The following is a 12,079-nucleotide window of genomic DNA, read 5'->3' on the forward strand; positions in this document are numbered from 1 at the left end:
CCTCATATTTCCATCTATAGGGCCAACTTGATGTTTAGTGTCTTCCATTTTTATGGGTTGGTTCTGCTGCTTGTCACTACCGGATCAACTGCCCATTTGTGAATGCGTGATGGTAACTCTACTTGGACAAACTGCCCAAAATGCGTTGGCAGAGATGTTCAGAGTCATTCTGTGCGGCAGATGGGTTAATTGCATTAAAATTTTTAATCAGATTAATCTTGGTGATTGATTAATCTGCGTTAATTTTGGCAGCCCTAATATATGATTTCTCACAGTAACACAAGAAGTAAATTTGCAATCATTATTTATGAGTTTCTATGCTGTTATTTTACCTAGATCACAGTTGGTCTGTTTGTGACAATCAGTTCATACTGTGGGCCAGATTGGAACCTTGGGTGGGCAGGTTTTGGCCCGCGGGCTGCATGTTTGACACCCCTGCTGTAGTGCATCTATGGACAGGTCTGTCCATCCCCACATCCACAGGCTGGTGTGAACCAGTGCCTTTCACTGCCCTAATGTCTCATATATCACTGGAAAGTGCAAAGTCTTTTCTTTCAGTAGGGTTTGGAACTTTTCTGAGTAAACGAACAGTGACACTGTTATAGTCACTGAAACCTGAGCATTTTCGCTAAAGTATAAACCCGCCCAGACACTCCAGACAGGACATGAAAAGAGGACATGTCAGGGCAAAAGAGGACATTTGGTCACCCTATTGTTACATAACACTGAATGCAGGACAGGTCACCCCATGGTTGACCCACTACAGAGAAAACCTCAAGTGCTCTGTTAAACTGTCTGACACTGTGTGCTTTGAAAAAACACATCAGTGATGAAATGTGGCCCATGACGTATTTCAGTTGTTTGACAGAACTATTGACTTTTGTCTGAGACCAAAAATCTCATCAGCAGACATTGAGGTGAGCATTTCTGTTCTCTCTTAACCAGTATATGCAACCTGACTCTGAATCCTCAACTTCTAATCACTGTACACTTCTTATTACTGAAAACACAAAGATATACCTGCAAGTGGATAAGGCTTATCTTGACAAAAAAATCCACGCAATTAAAAAAAAAAAGTCACAGATGGTACTGTTGATTTTATTCTTATCAGGTTTAAGATGATTTAAAAAAGAGTAATAAAAGTATCCTCAAAATGTGATGCATTGTCTACAGTTACAGCTTCAAGACTATGTTACCAGTAAATCTGCACCATTACAACATAAAGCAATGAATATAAAACACTGGCCAAATTTGCAAGTCTTATAGAGGGCAATGCAAAAAATGAATGTTCACTGTAATGAACTGGTATTCATTATGAATTGTTCAGGCCAGTTATCTTGGCCAGTGACCACATATACATGTTTCTGTCTCCTGATACAGTTAATGTTGATTTCTTGCCAAGGACGTGCCCATTGCTTGTAGACTTTAATACGGTTATCAGTGCACCATTTACTTAATCTATTTATTATTCAAGGCAATGACCAATCAATAGTTCTTTCTAAGCCAAGTGCACACAAATTTTGTGTTGGTTGCCAGGTTGGTGCCAGACAGATGTTATCTGCTTATAACCTGTTATAATAATAATAGTATAATTGCTGTATTGCACTTAGTACTGTTAGATTGCCAGTTAATGGGCCATCAGGGCGTGACAAGGTAATATTCTATACAACAGGATTCAGTGCTAAAACCTACTTCTCTTTTTTATTTTTACAATGATATATGGTGGAATTTAATCTGATGATTCACACTGTAGAGTTCAACAAAAGTCAGCAGTGACAAACCTGCTCTTGCAGGGATCAGTTTTTACATTGGGGGGGGGGTGCAGGAAGTGAAGCAGAGCAAGATTTTTATTATTACACACTAATAAAATGAATACAATTTAACCTCACTAATGTGACCACTTCTGGAATCGAAGCAGAGTCGGCTTTAATAAAGTTGTCCTCAGTTATGGCATTGAATTCCGTTGCATTTGAAATGATTTATAATTAGAAACAACAGGATACAGTAGAGGTATAGGCCTATGTTTGACAGCTCTGTGTGATTCATTCCATCACTGGTTGTGTTCCGCAGCAACTCAAAGATATTTAATATTCAGGCTATGCTGTTCTATAGTTCCCACTGTACAATAGTATATTGCATACCTTCTGTAGCTACGTGTTTATTTATCATGCAGACCCAAATGCTGCTTGAATAGACAGTCTCTTTATGGTTAGACTTTAGTGTAGTTTAGATTAAACTTCCTTTATCATATAGACTCTCGTCAAAAATAGCACCCCCTCTCTAATACAAGAGATAGAAGAGGCTTTGGTGGCATAAATTTGTCCTTCATGCTACATGTGGATGAATAGCTCAGTAAGTAGCACTACAGTCTGTGATGTGGGAGATCAGGGTTTGAATCCTGGCAAGAGCATTTGAACATGGTACAAGTAAATGTTGAGCAAAGCAGTGCACTGCATTTCATTGATGTACAGTAAACTCAAGACAACACAAAGTTTTGTTCTATGAAAGGGAACTGGTGTTTTATTGTCAGCAGTTACAGCAAGATTTACCATTTTCTGAATCACAGAAGAAGTCATGCGCGCATTTGACATTGCTATGTGTGTGGTGCTATACTGCAGAACTACATACGATATACATACAACTACGATTAAAATATGCCAAAATCCTGAGAAAAAAAGGAGTTTTATCTAAACATACTTCCTTCTTATAATACAAAATAATCTCTTTTCAAGGCTCTCTTTGTAAAAATGTTCGTAAGAATACATTATGGAGTAACAGGGCAGCTAGCTGATTAACAACATCTTGCGGTGGACAGAATACCCTGCAAATAAATTACAATCAACAACAAAACTCTAAAGCTTTACATTTTTTTCAAATGAAAATGGAACACATTTTTAATCTGACTGTACAAATAATGTTACACAATTTTCAACAGGTGTTAAGACAAATTTGAGTGGTACAAATCAACATTAAATACAGTTATAAAAGTGCTCCATTGACAAAAACACTATTGATTGCAGATCTGTATCCTTTTTCTTCCGGCATAAAATTTAAGAGAAACACTAAAAAAACAATATTTTTCCTTGCTTCTCTGCGACTATGGGCCATAACTTAACAAAAGTGTGGTGACACAGGTCACAGATAGACAGGAATGTTGTTATTGGAAAAGGGTCTCCTCAGGCCTAGCAAACAAAAGAGAGATTCAATCCATGTCCAAGCCTATTCATGCATTTGCACTGTGCTCATCAGTATTTGCCAAGCTCACACTGGGAAGCGATAAAGCCATTCTAATTACTGGGTTGTCCTTTTGAACCATCCCGCTCCTGATTTTAAATGGGTTGCTTAGTCATAGTACATCCACATTTCGCCTCCCCAGCAGTTTCCCCCTGATTAGTTTCCCAACATTAAATGCAAATGTCAATCATAATCTGGAGCCTCCTTTGGTCACCATTAGTTGTTTTCTTGTGACACTGTGGTTTCCTAGGAAAATAGAGAAAAAAGGAGAAATGCGTTAAGACTCCCCCACCACTGATTAATATCTGTTTGTTATGCAAACGCCTGGTTTTCTGAAGTAAAAACTGGGCATTTCTCTTGAGTAAAAGGGCCTAATCAGATATCCATCACAAAAACAAATGGAAAACAATGAGACAAAAGCATTTGTGCATGGTAAGCTAAGTTCATTGTGTACTCACACTCATGTACTTCTATTATCTTATCTCCTCCATTTGGTGTTGCAATCTAATGCAACTTCTTTGAGTTATGGTCAAGGTATGCTTACACAACCTGCAGATTTTAGATAAGACCACTGTTGTTGACAGGATGGTCAAAGCAGGTAGATGTCCCATCGTCTAGGCACTCATGTGATATTTTATCCATTTATCACCCTGTGTGTATTTTATTGAGCTGATTAAGAAAGCAAATATCCCCCTGCATCTCAATAAAGTTTATCTGTACGTTTATTCTAAATCATGCAGCACATTGTATTGTAATTAACAAATGAACTTAACTTGATCACCAAGGAACCAGACACTACTAGAACTGTTCTCCATCGTTTAATTAATCGCACTTGTTGCTTGTCAAAAGAGGAGGCAGATGCATTAATGGATATTAAGTGGAAAGTTTCTAATAAATTCCAACTCTACAAGGGGTGCTGCCTTTATTGCTTATAGGCACTAGGTAACAGGATTAACAAGGTGCTATAAAAATATTAGACTTCCTGCTCATTACTCTGGGAGCTGAGGAAGTCCATGTGTTTGTACTAATGAAAGAAAAATACCACATTAGCATGTTTGCACTATACAATGACCTAAAACTGTATTTCAATGTAGTTTTTCATTGAACAAATGCAAAATAATAACCATCCTCATCTTAATGGGAGTTAACACACTAATAAGAAATGCAATAGAATAAAAAACCCTTACAAATGGAGTCCTCTCGCCGTATTTGCTCCAAAAGGTCATCTTAACCGTGTTCTTGTGTCCAGTCCGCTGGTCAAAGGTCTGGCAGAGTTGGAATGGAGGGCTGTACAGGTGCAAGCTGACTGCTCCCTCAGTGTGGCTGACATTCTCAACACGATGCAGGCCAATGGAGTCTAAAATATGCACCCACACACATACGTACAAACAAAAAAACACACATTTAGACAGAGTACACCACTGGAATGCAGGGAAATGGGGCTCAAGGGTGTCACAGCAGTGCTTTAACTAACTACTGACCAAGCAGCCCGTCTTTGCCTTCAATTTGGGAGGAGACATGAATACTGTTCATTGTAAAATTACAGCTGGGTGTAACTCTTTGGTTATTTGACTGTTTGAGATTACGCAAGTGTGGGAGTTGCGAACTTCGCTGTGTTGATGTGTCAAAGATGTTTATTACACTCCGCTGAATGTTACATGATGACTTTTTAAGCTGCATCAACACAAAAATGTATAGCATCATAGTAAAACCCAGATTCACGCCTCATACCCACATCCAAATAAACACATATATTAACAGGACTAAGTAGCATAGCTACTGAATAATGGCTACCATTAAAAAATGCAAACATGTATACACCATCTCACCATTAATGTAAGCCACTTTGTTCTCCTCCAGAATCCTCTCTGACTTCTGGACCATATTGCCATGGGATTTTGCTTCGGGCCACTCAAACAGAGTCTCTTTGAGTTGACCCTGCAGCATCTTCATGAAGCAGTGTGAGTTTGTGTGGTCATGGATACTGCTGCAAAGTGGAAAAACACATACATGTCAGATTCTAACTGAATTCAAGACATTTGGACCAAAACAAAGATTATCTTAAAAGTATGAGTTGAATCTCTTTATTCAGTAAGAATAAATTTTACAAACAGATGTATGTATAATGCATCGATAACTTCATTGCCTTTATAATATACAAATTTTCAGACAAAATACTAAGATTTAGAGATGCGGTTGAGCTACTCTTGTGAGAAACAGCTCTTTTATAACTTGACCAGTTACATTTGTTAAAGTTAGACCAGGTTGACTGTCACCAGCACCTGATTCATGTGAATCAATAGCTCATAAAAGTTTTGGGTGGATAATGACCCACAGATGACATCAACAACTGGGTAGCTGTCAACTCCACTGCAGTTAAATAATTGTAACTTTCCACAGTCAGTCAATACAGAGGAAGCTGCTTGGATTAAAAGTGAAACAGCTTCAAGGGCCAATGCCGTTGACTTGTGGGGAGAGCAAATTTTTACATCTTTGCTTACTTAATACCTTAATAACTGTCACTGTAGCACTGTGGTTATGAGAACAGGACATTTTATCACTACAGTAAAGATAGTGTTTCACTAAGTATGTGGTAAACCCAGACAGTGTTCAATCCTGTGAAGTATTTCATCTGTTAGTGCCAACAATTGTCTCCTAATGTATAATCACATAAATACAATTGTTGGGATATTTTCAAACTGACTTTCACTATCCACTTTTACACAGAGGTCCCAGAAAAAAGGTGATATGGTGATGCCACCATCAACCAGTTTCCACAGCCAAGCCGAAGGAGTAACAGAGGTGAGACAGACTGGACTTTTACACAGCGGACCTGTGTTCCAGAATCAAAGGGGCGATGACGTGACGCAGTGTATAGTGTGACGTATAACTTGCACGTTGTAAATATCCCGAGCGTAGAGGTGTTGCTAACCTCTCCAGAGTTGGTCTTTCTTTCACTGTTCCACAAATGTTAACATGGATAGAGTTCTACACCTGAAGTAACAACAGCTTGCAGATCTCGGCGTCTCCCCAGTTTGAAATCTCTCTGTTCAGGTTGATATGTTTGTTTACTGTAGAAAGCCCACGCTCATTTTTAAATCCCCCTGGCGCAGGGATCACACATGCAATATGTCATCAAAACGTCACATCTTGGTTGCAGAACAAAAGGTGTTCCTTTAACATAGTGTTCTGGAATCCTGATTCCACTTTTATCACGGCTCTGTTTCTACCTCCAGAGGTGTTACAGAGCCGTGACAGAGGTGGGACCAAATGATCCCACTATTTCGTTTACATAGACGTCGTTCCAAAATAAAGGCGAAATATTCCCCAGAACAGGAGTGTTATGTAAAAGGGGCTAATGTTTTCTTTAGACAAATGCTAACCCAAGGACAGCTATGTTGTTACAGGTATGGTGAATGCCACTGAATGACATCTGTTTACTCAACCTTTCTGTCAGTCTGCAGACAGAACATTGTCTTCTCTTATAAACATTCACGTCATACTTTAGTTGCCAAAGATGACATGTCAGGTTTTTTTTTTTTTTTTTTGGGTTAACATCTTACCTGCCGTGCCCTTCTCCCCAACACAGGACTATGAGGTTGAACTTCCCATTGCCTTCATCAACCAGGTTCCTTGTGTATCTGCAAAGATGAGCAATGTATTCAGTATTTTGCATCCCAGGTGATTTTAACATGAAGAGGGGGCTGCAAGGTGTGAGAGAGAAGATCTGGAACACCAAAGAGAACTGACACAGTAGACAAATGGCTGGTGGATGACAATGTTGGATTAGTTTGTATAAAATTGACTAAAACTGAATCTTAAAGTACCTATGAATATCAGGTATTACTGATGATGATTACTGTTAATGAAAAAAGGTGGATTTTTCTGCTACTTTTGAAGCCTCTTGGTGACTTTCATGGATGGAGGATTATTTTTTTCTATATAAAATGTAGACTACAATCCTCTGTCCCTGGTTTTACTTGGGTCACCTTTTTCTGTTTTATGAGATTCCGTCAGTGCGCAAATATTTTTGAGGCAGCTGTAGCTCCCTGGTGGGAAGTGCGCCACACACAGGCTTTAAATCTGCGCAAAAACAGCGGGTGTGTATCCGTTCTTACCCGCGATTGGATGTCCCACTCACCCTCCCTCTCTGATCAAAACAGACACACACTGGACCCATTAAAGTCAAACACTGTAACACAGCACCCTAATTTTGCGGTTAAACATCCTTAGTCCTAATATTAAAGCTATAATGGTATTTTTACGCACAAGGCTGTCAGCGACCTCTGCAAAATCAGTTTAGTAAAAGTCCAAATTGACTGCATATATGCAAACAGTGTTTTTTTTTTTATTATTCAAACGAGGTGATTAAAGAGGTGTGAACACGACGGGTTTTCATTCATATTAATTTGTAAATTCCATGCCATTATAAGCATTAGCACTTTGAGTACTCTTATGAAAAAGTTGCAAACTTTAAAGAATAAGATTAATTTTATTCATTGGTTTTGAAAGAACAGCAAGTTTTTTGCACAGCATCTAAAGCAGCATCCAAGAACATTTACAGTACATTTAAAAGTAAAGACAACTACATAAATAAAACACCAAACACCAGTAGAGGCATGAATTGAAAACAGAATTTCAACTTTAAAAAACTAAAACCTAGAAGGCCAAGAGAGTGAAGCGCATCCACATAATTACTGGGTAATAATAATTACAGAAAAAAAAAAAAAAGAAAAAAAAAAGTTAAAGTAGTACATTTTATCAGGATTATAAAATGAAGCCTTTTACCTGAACTGGTCGAACTTTCCGTATTTCTTCCACTCGTGGGGTTTGCTCACATATGATTCCATGATATTTTGCACCTCTTCCACATTGACGTTGTCACTCTCGAAGACCTTGTGGAGAGTTTTTATCAGGTCATCCAGGGTTTCTGGCACCATCACTTCGGTATGTTCCATGATCTCTGTTGCAGCAGAAGTTGTCTAGCAGGTTTTTCTTCTTTGTCGAAGGATTGATTTCTATTCCCAACTTTGCAGTGTGTTTTATAGGCCTGCACCACAAATTGGGGGCGAGCGGGTGATGGACTGTACCATTATGGCACAGGGTGTACGCCCACTGCGCACGGTCCTGTTGAAATGAACTTTGAGCCGCGTGCATGGAGAAAATCAGCGCAAAATACATGGTTTCACCTTCATCAGTGTTATTCTGCAAGGAAATATTTGTTAGACACTGCCTAAAGTGCGGCTGTTTTGAAACTTTCTTTCATTTCACACATTATGAAGTTGGACTAATCCTCTTTGAGCCCAATTCTACCACGTTGTCACAAACACAACCGCCCCCTTTTCCCTTTTTCTTTCTCACTAAGGCATTCCTCCAACAATAGGTGTCCTGCCTCTCTTTGTTGGCCCTTTACCCAGACTCTCAATAATCAGCGCAGTGGCCAAGGTGCATGCACACACAAGGCTCACAAACAACTGAAGATGGACAGGAAAACGTGGGAAAAAAGGACTGGATTATAGGTTATCCAGTGTTTTGGCAGGAAACTACATGAGAACATAGTTTGTAATCCCACAAGTAGGATTAACCTAAGATGTTTACAATCAAAATGCACTTAAAACTCACCGTACTTATTCTATCTATATGTCTATTCTATTCTATTTGGCACTCTTTATTAGGGTGTATTTATATAGTGGCAGCATTTTAACAAAAAATATTAAAAACACAGTGAAAACAGATACACATCAGGTTTCTCTATTCAGCAATACTGGAGACATGTAAATTAACTTAAGGAACATGTCTAAACCAAGCCTAGAGAACATTTGTACTAATGGAGCCCATGAAAAATACGCATAGCTGTAAATGAGCACTGGGCAAATGTTTTGTTTGTTTGTTTGTTTGTTTTTTTCATGTTGGGAAGAAGAAAATAATAATAAGTCAGAGTAAAACTGAAGGATTGCTTTTCACTTTGGTAATTTAGATGTGACAATACATCTCAACAGTGATAAGACTGGTTGTGTTATTGCTTTGCTTCAACCTCTGGATGTGTACATTTTCATTTTGGCAAAAAATTGCACACAGAGTAATTTACAAAATGGGAAACAGACAGAGGACAAAAAGACATAGGGAGGGATAGTCCTGCTGTGTCTTTGATATCACAGCCAATTTACCTTCTACTTGCTTGATGCTCTTATAGCTGTTTTCCAGGCAGACTAGTGTTCACATGTTACAGTAAATCATACATCATTTGTAGGAATGCAATGCAGAAATGAGATCATTCACTCAGGCTGGAACATCTGTTTTCTTCAGTCAGATGAGAAAGCTCACTTACAAGAAGCTTGATGATATTGTGGAACATGTTTCCTATTTCATTGCAAGGGGGGGATAAAAGTGTTTGTCTGTGTATATATGTTTCTTTTTTGCAGATGCAACACCTATGCCTAAGCGAGAACAACATACGACGGCCTGTGCAGGAAATGCACATTTACGCAGAAAAAGTCAGGTTAGCATGGTCCCCTGATGTTGTAGATGCTTTCTACAGGCTGTCATGCACAGCTGAGCAGGGAAACTCCAGCAGGAATCCTGGTATTTGTCTGCAGTCCTGCAGCATGTGTCAGTATGTCAAAGGAAAATCCTCTCTGGCTGTGAGAGATATTCAGGCCTAAACGTTTACTGGCAGCATGAAAAGTAGAGAATGTTCTTTGATTCAGAGGTGGTGCCAAGTGTTCCTCTGAGCTGCCACATCATCAAGACCAGATGCGCCACCTTGTGGCTAAATCCGACATTAGCAGCTAAGATGTGGCAGTAGTGTGACAAATTAAAGGAAAATAAAGTTACGGTACTGAGTTTTATTGGGCTTCCATAACAGATTTGCTAGCTCTTAGCATTGATTCTCCAAGTCTGTGAACTCTGCTAGAAGGAAGAACACCATACTTCAAAAGACATTCACTTATTTGGTGAAGAGCACTGTCAAACATGTCAGTTCAAGTATAAGCCCTAACAAATATTTGTGATGGACTGCAAATATATACAATATGTACATTAAGTACATATTGGAGGTACTTGTTCTTGATTGTTTCTGCTCTTTTATACTAGGTCTTTTGTGCATTAACATACATCATCTAGTGCTTTAGTTACTACTTTGTCACTCCTTTTTATAAATTCTTATTAAAATATATAAAAAATCCACCAACAAATTATATTGTACTATATGGTTCAGTGTAACCAATAGTATACAGGGTGACCTTTATCTATTAAAACAAGCCCTGTTATTATAGCTGCAACACTGAAGATGAAAACATCAGTACATCAATAATTATGACCCAGTCATATACACTCAGTGGCCACTTTTTTGGATACCCCATGCTGGGACCAGGTTAGACCCCCATGTACCTCAGAGCTCCCTTATTTCCTTGTGGAATCAATTCAACAACATACTGGAAACATCCCTCAGAGGTTTTGGTCCATATTGACATGATAGTATCACACAGTTGTTACAGATGTTACGGGTTACACATCTGCAATGTGAGTCTCCTGTCCCACCACATCTGTGGTAGCATACTTGGAGATATTGAGATACTTTTACTTAAGTTAGACTTTGAATGCATGCAGAACATTCTACTTCTAACAGTAGTTTTAGATTGTGGTACTGCTGCTGTTAATAAAAGTCCTTCTTTCACCACTGGATTCACACCCTTTTTATCAAATCATTAAGTAGCCCTATGAATTGATGTTTTGTCATCCTGGAAAAGAGTGCATTCATCAGACTTTTCTTTTTCTTTTAAATCTAATCATTTGTACATTAAATTGAAACACAGGGCAACCGCCAAGACAAACTGGCCAAGTAGTAAGTTACATTTTTCACTAATCATCTGGAGTCAGCAAAGAAAACATCTACGTAACATGTAAATCAAACTTGGCAATGTCACGTGTAATCACATCAATACCTATCAATATCAGTACATATTAATATTATATGTGTGTATTTATCTCATCTAAACACATTCAGTTTCAAAGGGTTGTATTAACTCAACTTTACTCCTTCCAAAAGTATTCTCAGTTACGTTATTGCTATTTTTACTTACCTTACAAAAAGGAGGCAGAGCTGGAGGTGGCAGATCTGATGATGTTGAGATGTTGTATGTGAGTGACAAGGATGGACAGGATTAGGAATGAGCACATCAGAGGGACAGGTCAGATTAGACGCTTTGGGGACAAAGTGAGAGAGGCTGGAAATGAGATGGTTCAGACATGTGCAGAGGAGGGATAGTGAATACATTGCTAAAAGGATGGATGTAGATGGAACTACTAGGCAGTGGGCAAAGAGGAGATTTATGGATGTACTGAAGGACGACATGCAGGTAGAAGATGCAGGAGACAGGGTCAGATGGAAACAGATGATTTGCTGACGTGACCTCTAAAGGGAACAGTTGTAAGTTGTAGTAGTTTTAGTTTTTAGTTTGCAGCCTTATCTCTCATTGCCACATATGGCCCGTGGTCCATCTTAATCCAGGCTGCAGCACCCTCAAAGGAAATCAAAATCACTTCCCCAAAAAATCAATATAAAGCACAGCATTATTTTCCACCACAAGTGTTGTTTCACAGCCAATACGTTTGATTTGTCAAATTTGTGCTGAGGCGTTCACAGAATACAGCATGAAGAAACATTTTTCAGTTCAAAAACAACCACACAATTTCACAAACTTGTCACTGAAATAGCAGAAAAGGCTTTGAAATCAGTTCCCAACTGTACTGTCAGGAAGAGTGTATAAGAGCAGAGAACTGGCCATGAAGGTTGATGGACTGTCCACATTTATGCCAAAATGCATTGTGTGTTTCATCAGTCCAT

The 12,079-nt window shown here is 38.7% G+C and overlaps 1 protein-coding gene across 1 annotated transcript; it reads right to left on the reverse strand.

The window, feature by feature from the left end:
• Positions 1-2,497: 2,497 nt before the first annotated feature.
• cdo1 (cysteine dioxygenase, type I) lies at positions 2,498-8,264 on the reverse strand. The gene is made up of 5 exons (XM_030143900.1): positions 8,023-8,264; positions 6,798-6,875; positions 5,064-5,221; positions 4,422-4,591; positions 2,498-3,480 (listed from the first exon to the last, which is right to left on the reverse strand). The coding sequence occupies exons 1-5, from the start codon at positions 8,190-8,192 to the stop codon at positions 3,451-3,453; spliced, it is 606 nt and encodes a 201-aa protein (XP_029999760.1). The 5' UTR covers positions 8,193-8,264; the 3' UTR covers positions 2,498-3,450.
• Between the last annotated feature and the right edge of the window lie 3,815 nt (positions 8,265-12,079).

This window comes from Sphaeramia orbicularis, chromosome 9 (genome assembly GCF_902148855.1).
Source record: "Sphaeramia orbicularis chromosome 9, fSphaOr1.1, whole genome shotgun sequence".
Taxonomy (NCBI): Eukaryota; Metazoa; Chordata; class Actinopteri; order Kurtiformes; family Apogonidae; genus Sphaeramia; species Sphaeramia orbicularis.

Bases quoted from the DNA above. Each gene is read 5' to 3' on its own strand.
- cdo1 (XM_030143900.1), bottom strand. From the start codon at position 8,192: ATGGAACATACCGAAGTGATGGTGCCAGAAACCCTGGATGACCTGATA. The intron at 6,876-8,022 runs GTAAAAGGCTTC...TCATCTTTGCAG, and splicing joins GGAAAGTTCGACCAGTTCAG to ATACACAAGGAACCTGGTTG. The intron at 4,592-5,063 runs GTGAGATGGTGT...TGCATATTTTAG, and splicing joins CAAAGTGGCTTACATTAATG to ACTCCATTGGCCTGCATCGT.